This window comes from Malassezia pachydermatis (genome assembly GCF_001278385.1).
Source record: "Malassezia pachydermatis strain CBS 1879 chromosome Unknown scaffold2, whole genome shotgun sequence".
NCBI classification, from domain to species: Eukaryota; Fungi; Basidiomycota; class Malasseziomycetes; order Malasseziales; family Malasseziaceae; genus Malassezia; species Malassezia pachydermatis.
In genome coordinates, this window is record NW_017253139.1 from 386,269 (window position 1) to 413,697 (window position 27,429).

Here is a 27,429-nt window from a genome sequence, read left to right on the forward strand (position 1 = left end):
GGTTTGCCGATCGAGAATTCTGGGGGATGATCTCATAATGGATCGTAATTAATCAATGCAGCGTGACGCTGGAAATCTGAATGTCGTCCTTGGGCTTGTCAAACTTGTTAATAGGCGCATTTTCAATCTTGTGAATCACATCTAGGCCACTTGTAGCCCGGCCAAACACAGTATGTTTATCATCAAGCCATGGCGTAGCGACTGTCGTAATAAAGAACTGACTTGCGTTGGTATTAGGTCCTGCATTGGCCATACTCAGCGTGTAGGGTCGATCATGACGAAGTTCCTTGACGAATTCGTCCGCAAACTCACCGCCCCACAAACTCTCACCCCCTGTACCGTCTCCTAACGGGTCACCTGTCTGGATCATAAACTTCTTAATGACACGGTGGAAGAGCACACCGTTGTAGTACCCTTTCTTGGCCAGACCCACAAAGTTTTCTACGGTCTTTGGGACCAGATCAGGGTACAACTGCAGATGAATGTCTCCCGCTGTCGTGTGCAAGATGGCCGTAGTGATTTGGCGCTTTTTCTTGATATTCGTTTTGTCCTCTGCCATGGCCTGCTCTTCTCGTGTGGGCTTCTCGTTGAACACATCCCGATCCTGCCCTGCGAGTTTCGAGTTGGGATCCGTGTCTGGCTCATTCCTAGTAAACAAGTAAAACCGCGCTCGTTTCAAGGCCGAGCAGAAGAGGGTAGGATCCCGCTCATCGCCTTTGGCCATAGGGTTCTCAGACGCGGCCAACGCAATGTTTGTCACGGGCTTTTGGGTCGGTACACCCTGGTACAGTGACATATTTAAAAACCGCATGGTTTCGTCTCTGCCAAGTAAGCGGCTCACCTTGTTGGTCTTTACATTCACCACCTTGATGCCCAGCATCGTCCCATAGATGATAAAGTGACCACTCTCATCAAACACGGCGTTAGCGGTACCCGCTCCTGTAGCGTTCGCCGTGGCATCGCCCATGCCGGCCAGCATGGAGGCGTCCATGTCTCGCTCGACGGCCAGACGACGTCCGAACTCCATATCATCGAGCTGGGAGATAGCTGTGCCTGCTTGCTGCATTTCCTGGATAGCTGTTAGAGACTCGTCGTACTTTCGCAGCAGCTTGCCATGCTGGAACTGGAATACGCGCACTTGTCGATCGCACATGGAAGTCGTGACAAAGTACGCGCCGTCCGGGGACAGGGTGATACTGGTCGGCACAGATTTGGTCTTTTTAAATTCAAAGAGATCTGTCGACGATTTCAACTGAAACACATTGGGTGGCGGTGCATACGGCTCGCGTGGCTGCCAGTATTCCAGCATACCGCCCGTATCTGCCGAAAGAATGCAGTCATACGCTTCATTGTATGCGAGAATATGGCATGGCTTTTTGTGCAGCTTATCAACCGTATACAATGGCTCGTTGCCGCCATGTCCGTCGTAGAAATGGATGGATGGGCTATGCTCCTCGGCGATGGCCAGCACGGTGTCGGCACTGCCGCGGCGATGCACCCAGGCACAGGCGCGAGGGGTATAGGGAAGCTGTAGCATGTGAATCAAGTCGAAGTTGATCACGTCAAATACTTTTACAGTTCCATCAGCGGCGATGCTGGCAAAGTAGGCGCCATCGGCACTCACAGACACACCGACAATCATGGCCAGATGCGCATTGTAATGCTTGACAAACTCGATCCCTGTAGCCTGCTTTTTCCAGAACTTGACGTGGCCATCCACAGAGGTTGTAATGACAAAGTTGGTATGTGGCGTCACTGTGACGAAATTGATCGTATCACGGTGCATGAGCGACTTTTGGTAGCGTTCTGCACATGGTAACTGTTCCAAGTACAAACTTTCATACTGCAATGTGCGTTGTCGCTTCGCACGCTCCGTGTCGTTGCCGGCAGGCATCGGCATGGGCCCTACGTCATCGTCGTCTGATGACATGGACACAGCTGCCTCGTCTTCCTTGGCACGCTTGCGTGGCTCCTCGTTGTGCGCCATGGCGTGGAGGGCCTCACCTAGTCTACCGAGCGATCCATCCTCTGCTACGGCTCCTATGGATCGATCACGTGCACGTCATTACATCTCCGCGTCGAGCGCATGCTGTTCAATCTAGGGAGGGTGTGAGTCGGCTGCATTCGTACGTACAACATCGTCGATTTTGAGGACAGCGCGAACGAGCTGCGTCGCCAGCAAAAGCTGTTGCCGCTTCGACACCAGCGGATCAAATACGCGGCACTCTTTCATATTGTTGTTCTGATGGTCAGTCAACCTCATACGTACACCCACGCCCATGCAGTCGATGCCGCATCGCGCATCCTTCTCTGTGACCTGCCGACTCTTGACCATAGCAAGGTTCTCGATCGGTGCCAGACCGCTGTTCTCGGCCAGCGCGAGGGGAATCGCATCCAACGCCGAAGCAAAGGCGCGCATGGCGTACTGCTCGATCGAAGCAATCTCATCCGCTTGCTGCGACACTGCAATGGAGGCGCACACTTCAGCAGCACCACCACCGTAGACGACACGGTTGTCCTTTACAAGACTACGCACGACACACATAGCATCGTGCAGCGCACGCTTCGCCTCGTCGATGATCATCTTGTTCGAGCCACGCAAGAAGGCCGTCACAGCACGCGAGTTCGCACACTCCTCGATGACCAGCATGCGGTCGCGTGTCGTGCCAAAGGCCACCTCGCGTACTAGACCGGCACGACCCAGTTTGTCTGCCGACAAATCTTCGAAACGCGGCACAATGCGACCGTTGGTCGCAATCGCAATCAGCTCCAATTCAGGGCCACCGACCCAGCGCACAGCCTGCAGGCCGTGCTGCAACAGCAGGTGATTCGCCTCATCGTCAAAGCCCCACTGACACACTACCATATTCGCACCACAATCCTTGATCTTCTGGATCATACTGAGGAACGTTGTGCGTTCGTACTCTTCCAAACGCTTGTACTCTTCGACCGAGTTGATATCGAGCTTGTGCTTCGTCTTTGGACGTGGTGGCTCCAATGGGCAGGTAAGGATTGCAATACGCGCATCACGCAGCTCACGCTGCATTTGCGGGTGTGAAAAGTCTTTGTCCAGAACTACACCCTGCACCAAGATCGAGTCTTCCAACGAGCCGCCGACTTTCCCGTCGACCTTGATCAGGTCAAAGTCCACATCCTTGCGCTCCAAATCGGCCACAGACAACACGGAGTCAATCGCAATACGAGCGAACTTGTCCGAGGCCTTGGACACAATCTTACTACCAAGACTCGTCTTGGCCACCTTGATCAGCTCTTCGATATGGTCGCGGTCAAACTCGACGCGGTCCGCCACCTTTTCCAGGGCGCTCACCGAGATGTCACACGCCCGCTCGAAACCATCCGCAATACGGATAGGATGAATGCCACGGTCAATGAGCGCTTCCGACTGCTCGAGCAGTGCGCCGGCCAGCACAACGACACCTGTCGTGCCGTCGCCAATTTCATCGTCCTGACTCTTGGACAGCTGGACGAGGAGCTTGGCAATCTGATGCTCCAGCTCCATATTGCTCATGATCGTCGCGCCGTCGTTCGTCACCTGGATATCACCATCAGGACTGATCAAGATCTTGTCCAAGCCACGGGGGCCCAACGACGTGCGAAGAATATTCGAGACTGTCCGTGCCGCCTGGATATGGTCTTTGATAGCCTGAATACCCTGCGCACGGGTCTTTTTCCCTTGTTCACGCACTACAATGAAGGGGTTGCCGTACTCATCTTGGGCATATGCCACCTGTGGTTCGGCCATCGTGCGGTTGAGAAAGAGACACGCGAAGCGTGGGCGGAGGCGACACGCGGCCTCGTTTTTACGTGCCGCTGAGAGTATTAGATAAGCAGCCTGGCGCAGCGCTCATCGTACTCTTTCTTGCTGGCATGGGGAAGAGGGCAGAGACAACAACGACGTTTCTTTGCGATGGAGAGAAAAAGCGGCTACATACGTTTAGTATACAATAGGGCCCATATCTTGAATGTAGGAAAAAAACGCCACGTTTTACTCGTCCTCTTCCGAGTCGCTGTTGTGTGAGTAGACCATGTACGTACTCGTCGCCTTGCACCTCTGTGTTTTCGCGCTCGACACGCGCCATGAGCTGCGCGAGCTCCTCGTCTTCCACTGCCGAGACGGCCTTGGGCTTCATCTTCACGACGACGCGACCCTCGCTCTTTTCAATCGTCTCCGTGATCTTCTCCAGCGCCTGCTCCATCAGGGCAATACCACCCGCCTTGTCTGTCGAGTGGGTAACCAGCACGTAAAGCGGCGGCGCCACCAGCTTGATCTTGATAGGAATGTTCTCTGTCGACACGGCCTCACCAGCACGCAGGGCCTCCTTGACAGCGTCAATGCCCTCGTAGCCGAAGCATGAGACTTCCACATCAGCGCGGATCTTCACAGGCTGCGGAGTCAGACGGCGTGCAATGTTCGCCTGCAGCTCCTTCATGACCTCTTCGTCAATCTCGATGCCTTCAAACACCTTGGCAGGTTCTGTGACAGCCAGCTTGAATGCATCGTAGGAATGGCCATACGTGCGGTCCAGAGGCCACACAATCTTTTCGTAGAGCTCTTCCACGGGTCGGTCGAGCTTGTGCGCAACGTGTGACACGATGCTGTTCACGGCACGCGACTTGCTGTAGCGCTCCTCGCACTTGATCACATCCTCTGGCGACACACGGCGCTTGGACAAGTCGATATAACCTACCGTGTTAGTTTCTCCTCACGTACCCTTCTCTTTGTCGACACGGAGCACGACTACGACCTCGTTGCGGCCGACGCGAATGAGCTTCTGGATACTACGAATACGACGACGACTCAGCTCCGAGAGCAAAATCATACCCTCTGCATTGTCGTACTCCAACAGCTTCACGTACGCGCCCATCTCGGCAATCTGCCGCACCTGGCACATCACCACCTCATCGGTATCAGGTAGCGGTTTCTCGTAGAATCGCATGGTGGCTCTGGAATGACAGACGAGGCGTGGCTGGCCGTAAGAGCTTTTGCGAAAAAGGGCAAGCCACCTTCGCACGTTCGGCCGAACTTCACTCGCTCCACGCCCAGCCTCAGCAGGCAGGCCGGCCGGCCTGCAGCATGGTGTGGGCGTGGGGTGTCGAACGCTATGGGGACTACCTATCATGCATCAGGCCTTGGAGGCGCGGCGCTCTGCTACCCATGCCTGGATTCGTTCGCGTAATTCGTCGTCCGGTACCACATCGTCAAGTTTCAGTGGCATGCGGTTGAAGGGGTCGGTGTTGTCGCTGAGCAAGTGCGCCTTGATCGTCGATCGATCGACCACAGCACGACTGGACGGCAAGCGCACGGGATCACGCATGAGTGTTGCCAGGAGCGGGTCGAGGAACTCATCGGGGACCTCACCTAGGTCTTCTTCCTCGTCGGCCTCGGCCTGCTTGGCTTGCTCCACACGGTCCACCAAGTCGGCGAGGGTGTCGATGTCGGCTGGGCTCAATAGCATATGGCGCTGGGCAATGCTAGCCGCTTTTGAGAAGGTTTCGCGGCGGTAGCTACGTCCGTCGCGTGCGATCGCTTCCACAAACGCCTGGTGCGATGCCAGGTTGAGGAAGACGGAGAGGATTTCTTTGAGCAGACTCTTGGGATCAAAGCCCACGCGTTTTGGGTCCTTCACTTTGAGCTCCTGGCACCGTGGGCCGACCAGCACATCTAGATTGTAATCGAGCATGGCTGCCAGTCGGTCCACGATCTCTGGCGACATGAACGAGGCGCTGGTTTCCTTGGTGAACATGATCAACAGGCGAAGGAATTCATGGCCCAACCCGAGATCGCTGCGGATCTGTGATTGGATGCCACGTACGATCCCTTCAAACTCTTCGCGCTCCTGTGGTGTACGTTCGTGCCAGCGTTCTTCTTCGTCCATCTCTGCCTGCTTGGTATGCAGCTCTGCGAGTTTGTCCAGCGCATCGTCGAGGAGGAACGTGACGTCGTTCATCAATCGGTTGATGAACACGACAAAGTCGGACTGGTGCTCTGTCGCCTGTTTGTGTAGTTGCTGCTTGTGGTCCACGTTATCCCAAATGGCCTTGAACACTTGTGCGAGATGGTATCGAATGTTGAACTTGTCGTAGAACTGTGTGTGGGAGCCTGTTGATTCGGCATCGATCCAGAATGCCATCAAGGCAGGCACGAGGTGCGCTATCACCAATGGATGAGAGTTGATGGTATCGCCCAGCACGCCCATGGTGAGCGAGCCAAAGGGCATCACATTGTACGAGAGCATTTCGGCCAATTTTGCTTTCAAGAAGGGGTTCCGGATGTAGGTGCCACTCGAAAGGAAGGTCGTGCAGAACACGGCCATGCTCTCGCGCGTCGGCGTATCAAAGACGTCAGGGCGGTGGCGCGAGTAGTACAGCACGGTATCGCATGCATCCTCGAAGATGTGCTCCGGCAGCATCTGGAAGGCTCTGGGCACCTCGGGCGGCAATGGCAACGTCAGCGCTGTTTGTGGGTAGTTCGAGTGCGGCCCTGCCGCCATGCGAATCAGCCATACCATGGAGAAGCTGATGAACGACATGACACGCTGCAAGAACTCCCGCTCCATGATGATCGTCTGGGCGGCGAGAATCTCGCTGTGAATCTTGTCCATGTGCGCCTGACCGCGCTGCAAAAGCTGTTCCACCTGCGACGCATGCGGCATCGCCTGCCACCGCGCCCGCTCGTTTTCCATGTCCTCGAACCGCTTTTTCTGGCGCTCCAGTTCTTTTTCACGCTGCTCGACGCGCCGCATCGCTTTGCCGAGGGCAAGGCTCGTCATGCGCTGTGTCAGGAAAAACACGTCCGTGATGAAGTTGAACGGCGTCGTGGGCTGCTCAGCCTCGCTTTGCCATGCCCTTGCGTCTGCCTCCGTAGCGAGGATCCGTGTAAAGCTGCTGGTATCCCAGCGGCGCTGGACACGCAAGTACGTTGGGTCGATGCGGTCCATCTTGGCACACGTAGGCTCGGCAAACGGCTCGGCAAAGCGGAGGAGCACGTCGTACACATTGACCATGTACGCATCGGTCGCCACTTCTTTGGAGCGGACCTGCATGGCGCCGCGTTTCACGTTTCGTTCGCAAATGGTGCCCCAGTGTGCGAGGATCTGCTCGCGCGACGTCGCATCGGCCCGGATCATCGCATTGAAAATCTGGAAGTGGGAGGTCTGCGAGACGCGCCACGACATGCGCAGCGATTGCATGGTGTTGTCCAGATCCATAGGGGAACGTGTGCGTGGATCCGCAAACGAGTCGCGCGCCATCGCAGGGAACGCATCAGGGAAGCACGAGAGACGAAGTAAGGGGCCAAGCAGGCTCTCGCGTTCCCATTCACTTGCGCTGCAGGCGGGTGTAAACGATGGCATGAAAGGAATGTGCTTCGCCAGCGTCTTGAGCTGCATGAGAGCGACCCATGCCTGCTGGATCGGCCGCCAATCAAGCTGCGTCAAGTCCATGCCGGGCGTACGTGTGGCGGAGCGCCGTGGATTCGGGATGCCAAGCATCTGCGCCAGAACGCTTTGCACGTCGTCGTCCACCTCCATGGCATCGGCCCCCTTGGGCCCGTCCGGGTACAGCACACGCTGCGTCATCGCCTGCAATGCGCCGCCCAGGGTCACGTCGAACGAGTCCATAGAGTCGTCTACGCAGAATCGATCCACAAACTCGCGCACAAACGTGGACGCCATCGATGGCGGCACACTCGCCCACGCATGGGCGGACCATGGCGCAACCCGATCATCGTCGTCCACAGCGACACTCAGCTGCAGCAGCGTAGGGACCAATGCCGCAGGTCCCAGCTCTTCATCGTCTTTAGTATCGCAGGGAAACATATCCGGCATCTCCAGGACCATGCCTGCGTAGCTAATGAGCAGCTCCTTGACATGCGCCAACGCGGCCTGGGCCGAGGCGATCCAGGGCGCGGCAGGCTCCCGCGCTACACGCAATTCTTCCTGGCGGCACCGCGTCCATGCATGCACTATATAGTCCCAGCTCTTCTCTGTCGCCTCCTCCATCTGCAAGCGCGAAATCAGCACACGATCGGCCATGGCCAACGTTGCTTGCGGAGGGTGCTGCGCCGGCTGCTCGGCCTGCAGTTCCTCCGCAAGATCCGCGACATAGACAAGCGCAGGCGGGCTGGTCGTGGCCGACGATGACGCCTGCCTATGTGCATCGAGGGTCACGCCGAAGATCGTCGTGATCGCCTGCTGTTCCCAGGCAGTCCACGCTGCGTCGGCCATCGAGGAGAGAACGACTTCCAGCAGCGTCGCACGCACGCACGTGGTGGATGCGTCCGCGGATTCGCCCATGTGCGCACGGCCTGTGTTCCTGTCCCTCCACCACATCCACCGCGTGTCTACTACGTGCATGTGGCTCGCAGCTGTCGCCGCCGCCGCGGCGCTGTGGCTGGGGGCCAGTCTCCTCTACATGGCAAGGGTACGACGTGCGTGCCAGACACGTACAGCGATGGTCATCGTGCTAGGCGACGTCGCGCGAAGTCCGCGGATGTGCTACCATATTCAGAGCCTGGTGCGGCATGGATGGGATGTGCATGTGGCAGGGTACTTTGATACCACGTTGCCTGCGTCGCTGCAAGGACCGCAGGTCCACCCTGTCCGGCTGTGGACGCCCCCGCCTTGCCTTCAGGCGCTACCCCGCGCGCTGTTTGTGCTGGTCGCCCTTGTAAAAGTCCCGATGCAGGCTGGGTCGTTGTTTCACGCGATCGTACGCAGCACCCCACGCCCTGCCTTGGTGGTCGTCCAAACCCCGCCGGCGATCCCGACACTGGGCATGGTGCGCCTGGCGTGTGCATGGACGCGCAGCCGCATCCTCATTGACTGGCACAATACCGCGTACACCATTCTCGCGCTCAAGGTAGGGCCTCGTAGCCTGTTGGTACGCCTCGCCGAACAGCTTGAACGATGGTGTGGCCAGCGTGCTACGACGCACTTGTTTGTCACGTATGCAATGCGGCATCACCTGGTCCAACGCTGGCATTTGCAGGGCGAGACGTTGGTGCTGCACGACCGACCGCCCTCGCATTTCCATCGCTTGACGCAGGAGGACGCCCACACGTTTCTCCAGCGTGTCGGCCCATCGATATGGGGTACTATGGAGCCGATGGACCCCACGGCGGCCCTGGTCGTGTCCAGCACAAGCTGGACACCTGACGAAGATCTCGGGATGCTGATCGACGCCGTGTCGCAGTACGAAGCGCAAGCGCGGCGCCGGCCTTCTACGCGGCCTCTGCGCGTAGTCATTACAGGGCGTGGGCCGCAACGCTCCATGTACGAACGCCTCATGGCGCAGCGCTCTGCACAGGAAGCATGGCGCTACGTCTCGATCCATACGGCCTGGCTCGCTGCCGAGGACTATCCGCGTCTTCTAGGCGCCGCGGACGTGGGTGTATCGCTACATACAAGTTCCTCCGGTCTAGACTTGCCTATGAAGGTGGTCGATATGCTAGGATGTGGTGTGCCTGTGTGTGCCCTGGGCTTTGCCTGCTTGCACGAGCTCATTGAGCCCGGGGTGAATGGCGCCGTATTTCATACCGCGGACGAGCTGGCTACGTGCCTACTTCATACCTTGCATACACCCCGTACGACCCATGGCGGGTTCCTGGGGACAGAGCCTGCGACCTGGGACGCGCTATGGGACCAGGTCGTAGCCTCGTCCGCCGCGTTGCAGTAGAATGAATCGTCACGTGAGTAGCACCGACGCACGACCACGAACGACCGACGCGCCTGCGTCGTGCTGCGTGGCCTGTGCTCACTTCGTGGAGAGGTGGCGGCCGCGGCGAGCGTCTCGATGTCGTCCGGCGCAAGTGTACGTCGACCTAGGTCCTTACATGTAGCTTCATCCACGTACGCTGCTCACGTTTGTGCTCGATGTGTCGGCGCCCATGGGCCAGACGGACGAGGGCGAGACACAGACGCGTCTCGCGCAATGCCAGGCGTTCATCGCGATGCGCCTGCTCGAGGTGGTACGTTGTCCCCGCAGCGGCTCACACCAGATGATGCGGGGTCTCGCTACGATCAAAGTGTGTATATTTATCTACGGTGCAGAGCGTACCGATCACATATTGTGTGAGAAGGGCATCCTCGACGACTACCTAGGCATCGTCGAACTCTGGCGGCCTGCGCCGCCCACCCTCGACACCATTGATCTCGTCCAGGCATTGACGCCTGGCACGACCCATGGCACTCCATGTGATCGTACGTATGGCCTGTACTGATGTCCAGCCATCGACGGCTTGGTCGTCACCCTCGCGACGATTCTCGATAAAGATCGTGGCGTTCCCTCGTCATGGACGCGCTTGGTATACCTAGTGACACGGACCGATGCCGTTTTGAATATCGGCGATACGGATGTAGTGCGGCAGCGTCTGGCGCAATCCGACACGCCGTTGCGTGTACTGTACGTATGGCGCTACTTACCTTAGGCATGTCGGCCCTACCACGCCGCCCACTGAGACGTGGCAGTTTCAAGAGACGTTTTGGCGTGATATGATTAGCGAGGTACCTGGCTCGGCTATGGCGCCTGCCGCGCAGGTCGCCGCCCAATCCATGGAGCCTCATATCCAAATGCCCAAATCGCATCCGATCGCCGCGACACTGACGTTCGGCCAGCCTGGCACGTCGCAGCATGCCTGTTTGTCGCTGCCTGTGCGTCTGTGGAAAGCTACGGCACACCAACGTCCGCCCTCGACGACGCGCCTTGCCAAGGGCGAGGCCCCTGCATCCGAGCGACGTGTCGAAGCGCATCCCCTGCTGTACAAGGTCGAGGACATTTTGCAAGCGGGCGACGATTTGCACCATGTCCAGCCCTTGCCCGACACGACGCCTGTCCAGCGTGCGTACAAGCTGGGGGCATCGCTGGTGCCGCTGCATCATACCCTTCCGCCGCTGGACACGACGCCGGCGATGGAGATTCTGCATTTCGTGCATGCCAAGACGTACCGACGCGAATACCATCTGGGCGAGACGTACTATGTCACGGCGCCCACGACATCGACACGGGCACAAGTGGCACTCTCCAGCCTGGTCCAAGCGGCAGCGGTGAAGGGCGTGTATGCACTCTGCCGCTGGGTCCCCCGCGCGCAGGCAGAGCCGAAATTGTACATTCTCGCGCCGCTGGTCGAGAGCGAGTACGATGGCTTTTACATGGTTCGCGTACGTATGCATCCACTTACCGCCTAGGTGCCCTTTCGCGAGGACGTAAAGCGAGTCGCCTTCCCGCCGCTCGACCGGATTGTCACGCAGTCCGGCGAGGCTGTGTACGAGCATGCGACCATCCCTACAGCGTCGCAGCAAGAGGCCATGGATGCATGGGTCGACCAAATGGATTTGATGGACATGGACGATGAAAACGATGAAGAAGGGTACGTACGTCTTTCTCGCCTACCTTACGTCCAGCTGGTATGCACCGCCACTCAGCTACAACCCGGCGATCCATGGGATTAAGAATGCCATCAAGCACCGCTTTCTGTACCCCATGACGCCGCTGCCACCTCTGCCTGCCAGTCTGACTCGCTTCCTCACGACGCCCAGCCCTGTCGAGGCGCGGGCGCGACCTGCGCGCGATGCGTGTGCCGTCGCGTTCGAGTGTGCGCCAGGGCCGTCCACGCGCCCGCGAAAGCCGCCGTCGGAGGCGCCCAAGACGGAAGCGCCGTCCGTCGTCGCCGCCGAGGCAGCGACGCCGCCGGCGTTCGAACCGCTCGCGCCCGTGCTGCAGGAGGACCGTATCGATATTCCTCACGTGGGCCCTCTTCGCTTTGCCGACCTTATCCACGACTTTGAGGCGCTCGTCAACGATACCCAAGCTGTGACCGAGGTGTGTACGGCGATGTCAATGGCCCTGCTGCATCTCGTTGCTCAGCCTGCCACGACCGTCCCTACCTTGATACGTGCCTTGCATGCTTTTCGTCATGTGGCAGCCGAGGTACGTAGATGAGGACGTACGAACTGACCTTTTCGATGGACGAGGCGTTGCTGTACAATGCGTACGTGCCCTTGCTTATGTACTAACGCCCCAGGTTTCTTCGTACGTTCTGGGCCGAGGCCCACACCCAGTCACATACACAGCCGCTGGTCCAAGTCCTTCGACACCGGCTGGATTTGGGGCTGATCACGCACGACGAAGATGCCGCACACCGGTCGACAGAGACGCCGGCGACCGCGCGTGCCTTGGCCGAGTGGTCTACCCCGCCGTAGCGACCAGGCGCCCTCCATAGTCGATGCCACCCGCGACCCTCCACATGACCGACCGTAGCAGCGCTCGTTCACGACGACCAGAGCGGTGCGGTGGCCGATGCAAGTCCCATTGCCGCGCGAAGCGCACATCCTGACGTCCGCCTGCAATCCATGCATGGACCTCTTGGCCCTTGTCTCGCACGATGAGGCCCCTGCCCCTGCAGCGAGTGGACCGCCTGGCCTGACGCCAGCGCAGATCGCGATGCGGCAGCGTATGCTGGCCATGCAAGCGCGTCGTATGGGCGTCGCGAACCCTATGGCGCCAGGCGCAGGACGTGATGCTTCCTCGCTACGCCGTGGCTCTTCGCTACGGATGGTCGTATGGCGTATGAGCGACACACCCAGCCGCGTATGGGACGTCGTCTTGGAGCCTGTGCCTACGGCGTCGTCCGACGAACGTCGTAGCGGATGGGAATCGATGTCCGTGCTGAGCTTAGTATGGAGTCCTGATGGTACGTAACGATAGACTGACCCCAGGTGAACGACTCGCTGTTCGTTTGGGCGTGTCACAGACGTGGGACACGACCACGACACATACGCATGTCCTTCGTGTGTTTTCTGTGTACGATGGGACCCTGCTGTATACCCATACATCGCCTACAACGACGTCGCCATGGCATGCCACTCTGTACTGGGTCCCTGTCCCTGAACCAACTGTGCCATCACAAGCGGCTTCCATGCTGAGGCATTTGCAACCGCTCGATGCGCCGACCGATCTCAGTGACGACAAGCCTGGGTGGGTCGGCTCTGTCCACGCCCGCTCGCGGCCTACAGCGCCACCGCCCAGTGCCAACGTACCCAAAGGCACCGGTGTCCTAGCACAGCTTCCGTCCTTGGCGTCCGGCACGTCGCATGCGTCCCTCCTGCTCTGTGCTGATGCAGGCGGGCAGCTCTCGTTCTGGCTCGATGGCACTGTCCCGATCGGCCCTGTATCGCTGCCCACCAACGCTGAGATTCTATCGATCGTATCTGACTGTCATACCGCCTCGGTGCTACTTCAAGACGAGCAGACCTGGCAGAGTGCGCACATCCCCCTTCCTCTCTCGACGCCGCTGTGGCACATCGCGAAGCTCAGTACGGACCTGCGTACCTACCTGACGCACATCCTTGATGCTACGTTTTATGCAGCGCGAGCATGGATCTCCATGGTGCGGCCACGCGCTGTCGAATGGCAGGCTCACTGGGACGATCTCGCCAAGCGGCATGGCGTGGATATCGTGCTGGAATGGATGGCGCTCATTATGACAGGGCGGGCGTCGCCAGCGTGCGAACAGCTCCTTGCCCAGCTGACGGAAGGCACGACACTGGCCATGGAGACCGATGCTAAGCGTGGACTTAAGCATATTCGCCGCCTCATGGCGACGCATGTCGTCCCGGCCTGCGAGCGTCTCTTGATATTGCTGACCGAGCTGCAGGGGTGTGCCCAGTGGCGGGCCTCGTACCCCATGGCAGCACTGGACGATGTAGTACCACTGCTGCGTCAGACACAAACATGCCATGCTGTGGCCATGGCCCTGCAAGAAGACGTCGAGCGCGAATGGCTGGCTTTGGATGAGTACTACCAGTGGTGGCGTATGGAGCAGGATCGGCAGGAGCGCAGGAAACTAGGTGAGGACGTACCGCGTGTGCTCACATACCATGATACCCTGACTGTGCTAGAGTATGTCCAGCGCGGCTTCCTTTCGCCGAGCCTGGATGCTATGCTCGGCGCGCCCACCACTCCAGCGCATGCGCCTGACGCAGATACCTCGGACGATAGCCATGCGCTCACAGCGCCTCTCTGGACGACGCCCGCCGTGGTGTACGAGACAGCGGCACCGTCCAAGCCGCCCACCAAGGTGGCCTCCGCCTTGGCCTCGGCCCTGGCCTGGGTCGACCAAGCGCCGAGGGCCCCTGCCACGGCCACCACAGCGCAATGGCAGGGGGTCTTCCATGTACCTACACTGTTTGCCGGGCCCGCGCATACCTATGCGCCTCGGACACTCCCTGGCGATGCCCAGACGCTCGTGACACGGGCCGAAAAGCTGTGTACCGATACTGCGCGTGTGCTTGTGTCGGCCCTTCATCAGGCAGGGTCCCCTGCTCCGACCCTCCACACGGCCTGGGAGCGCCCCACGTCTGTGCTGTGCCGCGACGAAGCGGTACGCTCTGTGCCTGCCGAGGCACCTGCGACGATCCCGACACACGTCCCTCGGCCTGTCGTCCGAGCCGTAGTGCACCATGAGCAGCACGTGCATACCTATGCTACGCACGATACCCTGGTGACGCTGTCCCTTCCTCCGTTGACGACAGCCTCCGCGGACGTCCCGCGCGAGACACATCCTGCGCACGGCGAGGTGCTGGATTTCGCGGTGACGCCCCATGATCTGCACGTCCTGTCCACCACCTCCCACTCCACGCAACTACGCTCTGTCGCGTGGTCACACACCGATACCAAAGGACCGCCCGCCAAGCCGGTGGACCTGCAGGATGGCACGCTCTTGGCCGTATTCCAGCATGGCCTGCGCGTCGTAGCCCACCGCGATCGGCGAGCCCTCACAGTCCTGTAGACACTGGCAAGAAGTAGTGCTACCACATCTACGCTATGAATGACAAACTTAGAGCTTCTCTGTAAGCTCCGGCACAGCCTCGTACAGATCGGCCACCAGACCCAAGTCAGCCACCTGGAAGATCGGGGCCTCGGGGTCCTTGTTGATCGCGACAATCGTCTTGCTGTCCTTCATACCAGCCAGGTGCTGGATCGCACCACTGATACCAATGGCCATGTACAGCTCCGGCGCGACAATCTTACCAGTCTGACCGACCTGCAGCGCATTGTCCGCATAGCCGGCGTCCACAGCAGCACGCGAGGCACCCACCGCCGCCTTGAGCTTGTCAGCCAGCGGCTCAATGTACTTTTCGAAGCCCTCCGCCGACTTGAGCGCACGACCACCCGAGACTACACGCGCAGCGGTGGCCAGGTCAGGGCGCGACGACTCGCTCACCTGCTCCTCAACAAACTTGGTCGGTTGCGGGGCCTCGCCAGCCTCAACTTCCTCCACCGAGGCGCTACCGCCCTCGGCCTTGGCAGCGTCAAACGCAGTGCCACGCACCGTGAATACCACCACCTTGTCGCTCGTCTTGACCGTAGCCAGAGCGTTACCGGCATAGATCGGACGCACAAACGTGTCCTCCCCCTCGACCGAAATAATGTCCGAGATCTGCGACGAGTCCAGCAGCACACTCGCACGCGGCATCACATCACGGCCCACCGCCGTGTGGCCGGCCACGACGTGCGAGTACGAGTTCTTCGACACGAGCGACTGAATCAACGGCGCGATCGGCTCCGACAGCGGGTAGGCGAACGCATCCGAGCTGCTTACCAGCACCTTGGTAAGGCCACCGACCTTGGCAGCTTCCTCAGCCACCTTCTTCGCCTCACTGGCTCGGCCAGTGACCAGGCCATGGATCTCACCACCAAGCTTCTGCGCAGCGGTCAGCGCAGAGAGCGAGGCAGGGTTAATAGCACCGTTCTTGTGCTCCAAGAACAGAAGAGTGTTCGCAGCACGCGAAGACGAGGTCGCGAACGTACGGAAGGGCACAGCGGCGCGAGCGCCAGCCCGAAAAGCAGAACGGACAGCGAACATAATGCAAATGGTACGGGGAAAGAACTCACGTCCGCAGCGATCCCCACCGGGGCTTTAGCCGGGCGCTTGCGGAGAGACCTCCGATCGACGTTCACGTGATTTACCCTGACATCTACCACGTGGCTACATACGGTCGAGCCAGGGCCCTACACATGGTGCGGCAGGCCCTCGTGGGGCTCAGGTTTGGGCGTGCCTTTGCCGAGGACTCGCCGCGTCTTGGCGGTACTCAGTTTGGTTGATACCATAGGCAACTTGTTCGATGCACGCAAGGGCGCCGTGGTCGGTTTCGTCGTTGTCGTAGCCGTAGTCGTAGCTGCAGTGTGACTGCGCCCTCGTGCCCGCGAACGAACACGTTTCTCGGTCCCCTTCGTCTTCTGGGCCTCCTCGTACGCACACGCGTATGGATGCCACGTATGGCGCCCAATCATCGACTCCACCAGCGGATCGTGGGTCGTGGTGGTATGACGTGGCTCACAGAGTCCCAACGCTGCTTGCTGGACATCACCTCGAATCCACATATCGAAAGTGCCAGCCCACTCACTCGCCGCAGAAGGGAAGTCGTAGTTCAGGTACACCACACGCACTGGCGCGGCCTCTTTCGCCGACGCACTGCGTCGCTGATCACGAGCACGGCATGCTTTGGCAAACTCACGCACAATGCGTTTCGTGCCAGGCACCTTGAGACTCGTACCGGCCACAATCAAAAGGTCAGGCGGCATGGGTTTTAAGCGACGTGGCTTGGGCGGCACAGTGGGTTCAGGCTCAGATCCTTTTTCCACAACATCGGCAGGGCCATCATCATCAAACGCGCCCGCCAATACATCATCAGCTCCCATATCGCCGGCGTTCATCGATAAGTCACCAACCTCTTCATCCTTCTCTTCCTTTACTGCTGGCATCGTAGAGAAGGAAGCCTGTGATTCTCGTCGCTCTCTCGCTCGCGCCTCGGCTGGGGTCTCTGGGACAACAGGTTCGTTTGGATCCCGCAGACCCAGCAGATCGCGCTCTACACACGCGCCCACTTGCTCTGCAGAATCGTTTTCACCATGGTACAACACCACATCCACTTTCATGCGTCCAATCCCTCGTGAACGAAGACCGGCCTCGGTGCGGAGATTGTCAGCCGCCTCACATCGCTCACACCATACTGGCTGACCAGCTCGCAATTGCGCCAAAGCCTCTTTGGCCTTTTCGTTCTTCTCTGCGGACAGCGACATCGTATGAGAGCACAACATACATGACAAGGACGACAAGCTGCCATGCAGAGGAATAGCACGAGGAAAGAGAGGCTTTTTCGACATACTCGGTTCTGTGTGCATGGAGCTCAGGACGGCCGAATCCGATTGCGAGCGCTTAAAGTCACGTTGCGATGCAGCACGTTTGCGTTTGGAGGCACTCAGCTCGTCCAACGACGTGCCTGTGCCGAATGTAAGGCCCGCCTTTTCTTCGAGCCCATCAATGTTTTGGGTATATACACGCTGAAGTCGTCCTTCCTTGTCTAGCCTCTTAAGCATATGGTGGAAAAAGGTAGGCTGCGCTGCGTCTGCTAGCTCTTTAAGCTCTGCGATCATGGAATAAAAGAGCGAGGTCGAACTTTCCGACTTGGGATAAGAGAAAGTAGGCGCCATACGTACCTGGAATAGTCGTGCATCGAAAAGATCTTTTCCACTAGAAAGACCAGCCTGCGGAAATCTTTCTTTCAGTTGCGTGAACAGGCCTGTAGCTGAGCGAAAGTCAGGGATGTTGGCAGGCGACGAGACAGAAATACCAGCGCCTGTGGTTAGGTAAGTGACACGTACCGCATACAACGGCAATCCGACGGGCTTGCTGCATGGATTGATATAACCGACCTAGATCGTGCTCGACATGCTCTGACATGGTGGCATACGCAGGAATCTTGGTAGGTGGGGGGACATTGTACTCCAGCTTGGCAGGCGGATGTCGTGCTGCCTCAGCGGCGGTGTGCGTATCGCCGACCGTGCTGCTGCGCGTGAATTTTCGGCGCACTCCACCATTCAAGTCGGTGCCTGTAGGCCTTCGGGGGAGCTCCGTTGGCTCCGTGGGCGTTGGCAGCGGCACCACCAACATGGCCACTAGGCGTGTGTTGTCTCTCGGTGTCGTCCTGATTTCACGCGTTGTGCTTGGGCGCGACATCACGTGATACAACCTCGAAAATGAAATCCCCCGCATGGTGCTGGATGTCAATCCCCCTGTCATTCTACAATGAGTGATAAAGCTCTTCCCCTCGTCCCTCCGCCCGACCTCGTGACGGAGCGACCAAAACTAGCTCCGCGCATTCGCGGTGCTACATGGTACGCAGGGGCTCCCATTGCCGTGATAGACCAACCAGAGCTAATGACTGTCTCTGAGTTTGGACGCACTGTGCCTGATTGCGTAGAATGCGCCGAGGCAGTCGGCTGGTCAGAGCCTCCTCCGCATCCGTCATCGCCTTTAACGGAGTACGCTGCCACAAATTATGCTATCGCTCCTCCTGTCATAATGAGCGATGGCCAGACGGATGCATTGTCCTTGCCCACGCAAGAATGGCAGCAGCCATGGATGCCTTCGGCAGACGTGTTTGGGAAAGCTGAGCCAATGCCTGCGGCTGCTCCTGTGCCCTTGGAAACGCCTATGTCGACTCAACCTGCAAAGGAAGAGAGCAACAAAGTGCCAGTGGTTCAGGAGATGGAGCCGCCCATCACTCCTGCCTGTGCGTCTGGCTTGAAGCTGCCTTGCTTGCTGATCGAGTACTGTGATCGTTGTCGATGGCAGCACCGTGCGACTTGGGTGCAGACCGAGCTACTTCTTACTTTCTCTGAGAAGGAGTACCTGAAAGGCACTAGTTCCAAGGCATCGGGAGGAGGGTACTTAGCCAGCACAATGCTGCTGCCCTGCGCGACGCCAGAGACATCTGGTCGATTCCGTGTGTGGGTAGCCATGAGCAGTCAGAGTGATACGGGGTCGGATATCCATCTGCTATGGGATCGTAAGAAGCAGGGTGGCTTCCCTGAACTGGCCGAACTGGTACGTATATCTACGACTTACCGTCAGAAACGTTTACTTCGTGATTACATTGCGCCATCGCAGAGTCTGGGTCATTCGGAAAAACAGAAATAGACATTAGGTGGTGAATCTATATACATTCAACAATCTCATACATGAATAAAAAGACGATCGTAATCATAAGCCATACCCATGTAGGCGAATACATCAACTGCGAGCGCGCTTGATTTTGCGTTGTATTTTGATTTGATCGTGTTATCGTCTGCACGTACAGCACAGCCACACGGCCATCAACAACTGGTTGACCAGGCGCTGCCATTTCGGCATGGCTGATGTTGGCCGACGTAGCATTCATGAGGCGTCCTGGCTCGATCCATGTTACCGTCGCGTTAAAAGTGTTACCTTCCCACGTGATACCATTGGGATTTGTCGCGATTTGCACAATCTGATCGCGGCCGCGATTGTAGCCATCGACTTGGATGTTGTGCAAGTTTGCCAAGCTCTGCTCTAGCGATGGTGCTAAAAAGATAGCGTTTCCCTTTGGCGATTCCTGCACGAACCAGCGGAAATGGTTCCCACCCTCGAGGGATTCTCGACATGTGCCTACTTCCGGCATACCGTAATTCCAACGCAAAACGCCATTTAAGCCATACCCAGAGCCCTGCTTCACGGCAGGATTTCTTTCACCCAAATTGGCATACATGATCGTCTGTGGATCGCCTTGGCCCAGGCAGGAGACGCCAAATCCCAGCGCACTGTGACGTGAGTAGATAAAGTACGTACGTTGCCCAAATCAGGAAGCCTTCCGCATCCATCATATCCTTTGACGAGTTACTCGCAATGATGATGTTCAGGGGCTCACCCTCGTATGGGCGGTCTTTGTATTTCTGCGATGGTCAGCTTTCCTTGTACGCACTCCCAACATAATCCCGCCCGTCTCGAGTGGATTGATAAAGCCTGGAGGCAGCGGAGGCAGCGGAGGAGCTGTGATATTCGATGCCGTTGTATTGCCCGAAGCCGTAGCCGTAGCATTGGCGGTCGTACTGCTGCTCGCTGTACTAGCGTTTGCCGTAGGCGACGATGCGCTCGAACTTGATCTCGCTTGAGAGGTGGTCCGATTTTGGGTCGTACTCCGGCCTAGGGTATTCTCATTGGACGCAGACGTACTCCATATGATCGAGGGAGCCGTTGTCTGTGCCAAGGCTTGGCATGCCCATCCATACAGGGACAATAGGAGCGCGAGGCGCCACAATCGCATGACGTGCAAAAACCTCGCACAGAGAGTGGTTCTCGGCAAAGTAGGGCCACCAGCGTGGCGATGTCTAAATGTCTTGGCATCGGCAACAGCCAATGAAAATGTACTTCTCCACTACGTCCATCCTTCCCACATCGCTGTTGCATGCGTTGCTTGGACAGGGTCTCAGGGAGGTACAACTTAAAAGGCGCGATGTGGGCAGCAAAAATCCTCTATCAGGAAGCCAAGAGATCTTCAAGCTAGTATATGCAATCTACCAACAGTTCGACCATTGCGTCTAATGGAAAAGATGTTCTAAACAAAACCATTTCTTCCGAAGCCACTCCCTCTCGGGAGGAGGTTCTTACTTATGCTCATCGCTATCATGTGAACCCAATCTTGCGTGCACTGGACTCTGACCAGCTGAAAGGTCTATCGTCTGCTGAAGCCAAAGCACGTCTAGGCCAGTATGGCAACAATGAGCTCAACAGTGGTGAGAGTGTGAGTGTCACGCGCATTCTTATCAACCAAATTGCGAATGCTATGACATTGGTCCTCATCATTGCCATGGTTGTCTCGCTGGCCATTCAGTCATGGATCGAGGGTGGCGTGATAGCCGGTGTCGTTGGCATCAACGTCTTTGTCGGTTTCTTTCAGGAGTACTCTGCTGAGAAGACGATGAACTCTCTTCGTTCGCTTGCGTCGCCTACCGCGCATGTGATTCGTGACGGTCAGCTGATTACTGTCGCAGCGCCAGAGGTAGTACCTGGCGATATTCTGGAGCTAAACACCGGCGATACCGTCCCTGCCGACTGCCGTATTGTCGATGCGAAGAATTTCGAGACGGACGAAGCGCTGCTCACGGGTGAATCGCTCCCTGTGGCGAAGGACTACACGCTGACGTTCCCACCTAGCGGCTCTGAAGGTGACGAAGTGGGCGTCGGTGACCGCCTCAACATGGCGTACGCCTCCTCGGCTGTGAGCAAAGGCCGCGCAACGGTCGTTGTGACGAGCACAGGTATGCACACGGAGATCGGCAAGATTGCCGATGCGCTGCAAGGGGCTTCGAAAGGCCGCAAGATCAGGGAGGTGAAGCGCAATGCCTTTGGCAAGAAGCGACCGCACCACTACCTCGAAGCAGGCACGTTGACGTTGATGGACCAAATCCTGGCGTTCTTGGGCGTGAACAAAGGCACGCCTCTCCAGATTCTGCTGTCCAAGCTGGCGATTCTTTTGTTTATCATTGCTGTGGTCTTTGCGATTATTGTATTTGCCTCAAACAATTGGCACGACAAGGAAGTCATTATTTACGCCGTAGCCACAGGCGTGTCGATGATCCCCGCCTCGCTTACAGCTGTGCTCACCATCACGATGGCTATGGGCGGTCGAGCGATGGTCCAGCGCCATGTGATTGTGCGCAAGTTGGAGTCGCTCGAAGCGCTTGGCTCCATCACTGATATTTGCTCGGACAAGACCGGCACCCTAACGCAGGGCAAGATGGTTGTCAAGAAAGCCTGGATTCCGTCCGTGGGCCAATTGGAGGTATCAGAAAGCAACGAGCCATTCAACCCGACGTTAGCCGAAGTACGACTATACCCAGGCTCGCCCAGCGAGGGCGATCTTCAAGGGGAAGGAACGCTGGTCGCTGCGGAGGGCTCGTCGACGCAGGACCTGACAGACGATGCCTTGGCGCCGGTGTATGACTACGTGACTGTGGCCTCCATTTGCAACTTGGCCAAAGTGTTTTATGACAAGGATACGCAGGCATGGACGGCGCATGGCGATCCCACGGAGTGTGCCTTGCAGACACTCGCGTGCCGCTTTGACATGAGCAATGCCAAGTTGAAGTCGTCCGCGGACGGCGAGAAGTCTGGGCCGTGGCGCTTGATTGGCGAGTACCCCTTTGACTCGAGTCTGAAGCGTATGGCCGTCACATATACTCATCGTGTGATGGAGCAGCACGTTGCCATGATCAAGGGCGCTGTGGAAATGGTGCTGAATGCTTGCACGTCCATCCAGCTGGAGCACAGACAGGTTGACGACCTCACCGAGTCTCACAAGGAGACCATTCTGCGGAACATGGATGCACTGGCAGGGCAGGGATTGCGTGTCCTTGCCTTGGCCCACCGCCCTCTGACGTCGTCGGAGGTGGCGAAAGGCGATCAACTCTCACGCGAGACAGTCGAGTCGAAGATGGTGTTCCTTGGCCTGGCGGGCATTTACGATCCACCTCGTCCTGAGTCGCGTGGCGCTGTGCGCACCTGCCACCAGGCGGGCATTGAAGTGCACATGCTCACGGGTGATCATCCTGGTACGGCGCGTGCGATTGCGGAGCAAGTGGACATTATCCCCAGCCGCGAGGAGTTGGCACACAAGTACAGCGAGGACATGGCGGAGCATGTGGTCATGACGGCGGCGCAATTTGACCGTCTGTCCGACGAGCAAATTGATCGTATGCCGATCTTGCCTTTGGTCATTGCACGTTGTGCGCCGCAGACCAAGGTGCGTATGATCGAAGCATTGCACCGTCGTGGCCGATTCTGTGCGATGACGGGTGACGGCGTGAACGACTCGCCCTCGCTCAAACTGTCCGACGTCGGCATCGCCATGGGCATGGCCGGCTCGGACGTTGCGAAGGATGCGTCTGATATCGTGCTGACGGACGATAACTTTGCGTCGATCGGCAATGCCATTGAAGAGGGACGTCGCATGTTCAACAACATCCGCAAATTCGTGCTGCATCTTCTAGCACAAAACGTCGCACAGGCGTGTGTACTCCTTATTGGTCTGGCATTTAAGGACGAGTCGCAGCTGTCCGTTTTCCCTCTGAGCCCCGTGGAAATTTTGTACGTGATCATGGTCACAAGTGGTTTCCCTGCGATGGGTCTCGGTATGGAAGCCGTCTCGCGTGATATCATGAAGCAGCGTCCCAACACGTCCAAGCTGGGCGTGTTTAGTCTCGAAATGCTCGTGGATTTGCTGGTGTATGGCCTCTGGATGGCAGCGCTCTGCTTGGCAACGTTTGCCTTGGTCGTCTTTGCATGGGGTCCTGCGGATCTCGGTATCAACTGCAACAACAAGTTCAACGAGACGTGTGACGCTGTGTATCGAGCACGTGGTGCAACGTTCGTGGTCATTACTTGGTTCTCGCTCTTCTTGGCCTGGGAAGTGACCAATTTGCGCCGTTCGTTCTTCGCCATGGGCAACGATGCGCACTGGTACAACCAGTGGTTTGTCGATACATGGAAGAACAAGTTCTTGTTCGCATGCGTCGTTTTGGGCTTTGTGAGCGTGTTCCCCATTCTTTACATTCCTGGTTTGAACCACATTGTCTTTCTTCACAAGCCGCCCATCGGCTGGGAATGGGGCATCATCTTTGTGTGCACGTTGCTGTTCTTTGTGGGTGTGGAGTCGTGGAAGTGGATCAAGCGTGCCTACTTCCGCCGCTACGAGCGCCGACGACGTGCGAACGAAGTGAACCTGCATGGGGGCGATGAACTGTCTGAAAAGGGCCAAGACGACATGGTATAATACTACGAAGCATTGACGACAACCCTATAGTCATTGTGTACCATATTTTGCATAGACAATACAATACATCCTTTCTTACTTTACAACATAACGGCGTGGCGGGTCATCGACGTTCCCACGAAGGCGCGCCGTATACAGGTTGGCCATCGGGAGTTTGCTATCGTTCGACGAGAGAGAGGCGTACCAGGACGCCTTGTAGTTGACAGCGCGTGGCAAGACGCCACGTTTGTTCTCGTGCGCCACACCCGGCTCCGTGCTCGGCGCGTTCCACCCATCGAACGGCTGAGCGGGGGCTGATGCCCTCGTCTCATCTTCGTCCATAGCCTCGGACGTCGGTAGTATAGCATCCTTGCTGGTGGTGCCTGGCTCACTGGGTATCCATACTTTCGCAGGGGCTGCTGCATCCGTGTTCTTAATGAGCTGGCGTAACGATGTTTCGACCAATCGTGCATTCTCCAACTTGCGATTCACCAACTGCAAGACGGGCATCTCGGAGAGCACTTCCGTTGCATACACTGGCGTCGACATCCAGCAGTGACGGGGCGGTTCTGCTGGCAGATGATTCGGGACAATGTCATGCATCAACGTTGACCACGTCGACGCTTCTTCCTGCTCCTCCTTCTCACGGCACGGAAGGAAATGACGCGATGGATCTTCCCAAGCCTCTGTACCTTCCCGCGGCGTCGCAACTGCGATCTCTGCGCGAGTCTCCTCTTTTTGGGTCTGTTGCGAAAACTCGGCCAACTCGGCCAAGTTCACGCCTAGCAATTCAAAAGTGTGCAATACGTCATGCAACGTGGGGTCATGACGATTCGCTAGCTCGGAAAACTGTGCACAGCTTTGCAGGAGCGTTTCCATGACTATGTGTGAGCCGTGCATACCACGTACATGTATCGACCAACTCCTCCATACGCTCCATCGCCTGACGACGTGCGCCTGCAAACCCGGCTTTTTGCGTGCGGTACGCAATCATGCGGCCCATGACATCTCGGGCATCTGTCTGCGCCAGATCAGAGATCACTCCGGCTGGCGGTGCGTACGAGGACACTCCCGCCATGACCTCGTCTCGTTCGTCCTGCGCGACGGTGAGGGCGGCTGGTGCGCGCGTACGTTGGCTCTGTGGATGCACGTCGGCCGAACGTTCCTCCATCGTGGAGAGGCCACCGCTCGGCTTTGGGTTGGCATGCGGTCGTGGCTGCGTCCTGTAGCCCAGCGAGCACGGACCCCTGTGTGGTATTGCATCCGCACCATGTCCTTCTCGCCGCCATACAAATACATTGATGCTGATGCACTGGCAGCCATGCTAAAGAAGCGAAAGGCTGCGCCGCACACTGTGGCTGTGGTCGATGTGCGAGGTACGTCGTGCCCTACCTTACTCGTCTAGACGACGATTATGAAGGTGGTCATATTGTTGGCGCCTTTCATTCCCCTTCGTCGACGTTTCTCGACAAGGTGAACACCCTCCTGGAGCCGCTGCAGCCCTGTATGTATACATGGATTCGCTAATAGTAGATGATCGAGTGGTGTTCCATTGTGCACTCTCTCAGCAGCGGTAGGTATCCTGCTATGAACTCTAACAATCTAGTGGTCCCAAGGCAGCGCGCATCTACCGCGAAATCCGCGATGCTGCGATCGAGGCTGGCCGCTTCCATCACGCAGCGCAAGAAGTCCTAGTCTTGCGCGATGGATTCGGCTACTTTGGTCCGAAATATAAACATGATCCTACGCTTGTTGAAGACTGGGATGAGGAGGCATGGCAGTATAGGTAGCGTCACAATGTGTATAGTCTCGCGACGTGGGCCCAACAGGTGGCCTGGGCGTTGCCTGCCCATTTTTCTATTTGGCCCCCCTTGCAGCGCCGGGTGTGGCGTCCATGTGGGGGAAGGGCGTGTGGCCTTCCTAAACGTACCGATCCTAGACAGTGACTTTATTCTGGACGGCATGGCGCCGGATGAAACGGTGCCTGAGAAGGCCGTTTCTTCTTCGGTCCATGCGAAAGATGATATGTGCCTTCACGAACGTCCATCCCTGAGGCGTCGGCGCAGTGTCGGGCACGAAGACGACGCTGGCGACGTGAGTTTCAGTGATTCTGCGAGTACATTCTCGGTGGTCGAATCGCTGGATTTAGAGCCTTCGTTGCCATACTGGCTTGCCTATGTACGTGCACGTATGAGTGAGTACGCCGAGGATATGGAACGGCTCGTTCATACCCACCATGCCAATCGTATGGGTCTCCTTGTGCCGTTAGAACACATCGAAGCGCGTCTCGGTGCTGCGTATGCGGCTGTTATGCGGTATGCACATGAAATACCCAGTCCCTCTACGCTTGAGTGGATGGACCGTATGCCTTCGCGGCAGGACGTCGTCACATCTGTGTACGCTATGATGCACGACTGGGAACGTCGCGCTAGTACATTCCATCCCTCCCTCTTTTCCAATGGGACCATGTCAGCGCCCGAGTGGGCGACCAACATGCCATCCACGGCTGCTCATCTTTCTGAGGAAGTACAGCGCCGCGTCACGTACATCCGCGAGCATGTGAACCAACTTACGCTGCAGTCTCTGATCGACAAATCGTCAGAAATCGCCCACGAGGCCCAGGTCTTGTCGGGGCAAATGTACCCGTCCGATTTGATCCACAGGTTCGAAGAGAAGCTGGAGTATGTGCGTGAACATGGCCGACAAGCTGGGGCCCAGATTGCTCATGCCGTGCACGATGTGGAAGATGCCCTGTACCATGCTGCGTTGCAACTGGCGAACGGCGGCCGTGAGCTGATTTCGTACCATGCTTTACCGGAGTTGTGGCGCAACAATGACTTTATCATCACAGGGTATCGCTTCATTCCGGTAAAAAATTGGAAGTCGCTTCTGTATAGCATGTTCCAAGTGCACAACGAGACGGGCAACATTCACACACACGTCGCAGGTCTCATTCTCGTTGCTGCACTGTTTTGGTTTACAGGTGTGCTGGACCAACACACGACGGCCATGGATCGCTGGATCCAGACCATTTACTTGCTGGCGGCAGCCAAATGTCTTATTTGCTCTGTGACATGGCATGTCATGGCAGGCTGCTCGGACTTGGATTGGTTCTTATGCTTTGCGTGTCTGGACTACACCGGTATATCATGGCTCGTGGCTGCATCCCTAGAGACATTGGTCTACAATGGCTTTTACTGCCAGCCGGATTTGGTTGCGATTTATACGGTCGGCGTGGTTGCGCTTGGCCTAACGATGGCTATTTTGCCGTGGCAGCCATGGTTTAACGATCTCAAGTACCGAACAATCCGCATTTCCCTTTTCATTCTAATGGCTATGATGGGCATTGTGCCTTTCGTACATGGCGGCTTCCTTCATGGATTTGGCCCCATGATGCGGTTTTTCGCTCCGATCATTCCCAGTGAACTCTCCTACATTGTTGGCGTGATCGTGTACGGCTTCCGCTTCCCTGAGCGTTTCGCACCTGGCCGCTTTGATATTGTCGGTCACTCGCATCAGCTCTGGCACATTGCCATTGTGCTGGCGATCTACTTCCATTACCGAGCGATTCTGCTCTTCCACGAAAACCGATTTGAGTACAGCTGCGCGGCTGGGTATACTTCCTCGGCATGGGCGCAGTTCTTCTCGCACGAACTCCATGACATACCCCGCCGTGTAGGTGCAGCATTGCTCTCTGGTACATCGTCTGTAATATAGTTTCATATCTAGACACATTTATGTACGTCTTTGGTATTTTCACTCGCTGGTAATCACGGACCCAGCAAGTCAAGCAATACAA

General features: G+C 57.4%; 14 protein-coding genes across 14 annotated transcripts; 6 read left to right on the plus strand and 8 right to left on the minus strand.

The window, feature by feature from the left end:
• Nucleotides 1–52: 52 nt before the first annotated feature.
• On the minus strand, nt 53–1,987 carry Malapachy_2234 (peptidyl-prolyl cis-trans isomerase; the record flags this gene model as incomplete). The annotated part of the gene is made up of 1 exon (XM_018136726.1): nt 53–1,987. One exon carries the CDS (start codon nt 1,985–1,987, stop codon nt 53–55), a length of 1,935 nt encoding a protein of 644 aa, XP_017993452.1.
• Nucleotides 1,988–2,065: 78 nt separating this feature from the next.
• Nucleotides 2,066–3,763, minus strand: Malapachy_2236 (t-complex-type molecular epsilon subunit; the record flags this gene model as incomplete). Its single annotated transcript, XM_018136728.1, has 3 exons — nt 2,066–2,098; nt 2,135–2,242; nt 2,270–3,763. The coding sequence occupies 3 exons, from the start codon at nt 3,761–3,763 to the stop codon at nt 2,066–2,068; spliced, it is 1,635 nt and encodes a 544-aa protein (XP_017993454.1).
• Nucleotides 3,764–4,006: 243 nt separating this feature from the next.
• Malapachy_2239 (eukaryotic translation initiation factor 2 subunit alpha) lies at nt 4,007–4,958 on the minus strand (the record flags this gene model as incomplete). The annotated part of the gene is made up of 3 exons (XM_018136731.1): nt 4,007–4,028; nt 4,057–4,705; nt 4,733–4,958. The coding sequence occupies 3 exons, from the start codon at nt 4,956–4,958 to the stop codon at nt 4,007–4,009; spliced, it is 897 nt and encodes a 298-aa protein (XP_017993447.1).
• Nucleotides 4,959–5,144: 186 nt separating this feature from the next.
• On the minus strand, nt 5,145–8,315 carry Malapachy_2230 (ubiquitin conjugation factor e4; the record flags this gene model as incomplete). Its single annotated transcript, XM_018136722.1, has 1 exon — nt 5,145–8,315. The coding sequence occupies one exon, from the start codon at nt 8,313–8,315 to the stop codon at nt 5,145–5,147; it is 3,171 nt and encodes a 1,056-aa protein (XP_017993448.1).
• A 157-nt stretch (nt 8,316–8,472) lies between these two features.
• Nucleotides 8,473–9,696, plus strand: Malapachy_2262 (beta- -mannosyltransferase; the record flags this gene model as incomplete). Its single annotated transcript, XM_018136754.1, has 1 exon — nt 8,473–9,696. One exon carries the CDS (start codon nt 8,473–8,475, stop codon nt 9,694–9,696), a length of 1,224 nt encoding a protein of 407 aa, XP_017992932.1.
• Nucleotides 9,697–9,813: 117 nt separating this feature from the next.
• Malapachy_2292 (spoc domain-like protein) lies at nt 9,814–12,218 on the plus strand (the record flags this gene model as incomplete). Its single annotated transcript, XM_018136784.1, has 8 exons — nt 9,814–9,831; nt 9,860–9,988; nt 10,019–10,220; nt 10,248–10,422; nt 10,448–11,177; nt 11,205–11,386; nt 11,421–11,946; nt 12,090–12,218. The coding sequence occupies 8 exons, from the start codon at nt 9,814–9,816 to the stop codon at nt 12,216–12,218; spliced, it is 2,091 nt and encodes a 696-aa protein (XP_017992974.1).
• A 97-nt stretch (nt 12,219–12,315) lies between these two features.
• Malapachy_2291 (anaphase-promoting complex component) lies at nt 12,316–14,806 on the plus strand (the record flags this gene model as incomplete). Its single annotated transcript, XM_018136783.1, has 2 exons — nt 12,316–12,709; nt 12,735–14,806. 2 exons carry the CDS (start codon nt 12,316–12,318, stop codon nt 14,804–14,806), a joined length of 2,466 nt encoding a protein of 821 aa, XP_017992977.1.
• A 48-nt stretch (nt 14,807–14,854) lies between these two features.
• On the minus strand, nt 14,855–15,883 carry Malapachy_2277 (electron transfer flavoprotein subunit alpha; the record flags this gene model as incomplete). The annotated part of the gene is made up of 1 exon (XM_018136769.1): nt 14,855–15,883. One exon carries the CDS (start codon nt 15,881–15,883, stop codon nt 14,855–14,857), a length of 1,029 nt encoding a protein of 342 aa, XP_017992891.1.
• A 146-nt stretch (nt 15,884–16,029) lies between these two features.
• Malapachy_2299 (dhs-like nad fad-binding domain-containing protein) lies at nt 16,030–17,971 on the minus strand (the record flags this gene model as incomplete). Its single annotated transcript, XM_018136791.1, has 3 exons — nt 16,030–17,484; nt 17,518–17,657; nt 17,683–17,971. 3 exons carry the CDS (start codon nt 17,969–17,971, stop codon nt 16,030–16,032), a joined length of 1,884 nt encoding a protein of 627 aa, XP_017992979.1.
• A 411-nt stretch (nt 17,972–18,382) lies between these two features.
• On the plus strand, nt 18,383–19,000 carry Malapachy_2267 (selenoprotein w; the record flags this gene model as incomplete). The annotated part of the gene is made up of 2 exons (XM_018136759.1): nt 18,383–18,907; nt 18,935–19,000. The coding sequence occupies 2 exons, from the start codon at nt 18,383–18,385 to the stop codon at nt 18,998–19,000; spliced, it is 591 nt and encodes a 196-aa protein (XP_017992935.1).
• A 16-nt stretch (nt 19,001–19,016) lies between these two features.
• On the minus strand, nt 19,017–20,103 carry Malapachy_2287 (hypothetical protein; the record flags this gene model as incomplete). Its single annotated transcript, XM_018136779.1, has 4 exons — nt 19,017–19,641; nt 19,670–19,773; nt 19,803–19,944; nt 20,054–20,103. 4 exons carry the CDS (start codon nt 20,101–20,103, stop codon nt 19,017–19,019), a joined length of 921 nt encoding a protein of 306 aa, XP_017993039.1.
• Nucleotides 20,104–20,387: 284 nt separating this feature from the next.
• Malapachy_2261 (ena2-plasma membrane p-type atpase) lies at nt 20,388–23,651 on the plus strand (the record flags this gene model as incomplete). Its single annotated transcript, XM_018136753.1, has 1 exon — nt 20,388–23,651. One exon carries the CDS (start codon nt 20,388–20,390, stop codon nt 23,649–23,651), a length of 3,264 nt encoding a protein of 1,087 aa, XP_017992933.1.
• Nucleotides 23,652–23,726: 75 nt separating this feature from the next.
• Malapachy_2307 (hypothetical protein) lies at nt 23,727–24,801 on the minus strand (the record flags this gene model as incomplete). Its single annotated transcript, XM_018136799.1, has 2 exons — nt 23,727–24,511; nt 24,540–24,801. 2 exons carry the CDS (start codon nt 24,799–24,801, stop codon nt 23,727–23,729), a joined length of 1,047 nt encoding a protein of 348 aa, XP_017993012.1.
• Nucleotides 24,802–24,900: 99 nt separating this feature from the next.
• Malapachy_2271 (adiponectin receptor protein) lies at nt 24,901–27,347 on the plus strand (the record flags this gene model as incomplete). The annotated part of the gene is made up of 5 exons (XM_018136763.1): nt 24,901–25,006; nt 25,036–25,134; nt 25,164–25,203; nt 25,237–25,416; nt 25,574–27,347. The coding sequence occupies 5 exons, from the start codon at nt 24,901–24,903 to the stop codon at nt 27,345–27,347; spliced, it is 2,199 nt and encodes a 732-aa protein (XP_017992893.1).
• Nucleotides 27,348–27,429: the final 82 nt, after the last annotated feature.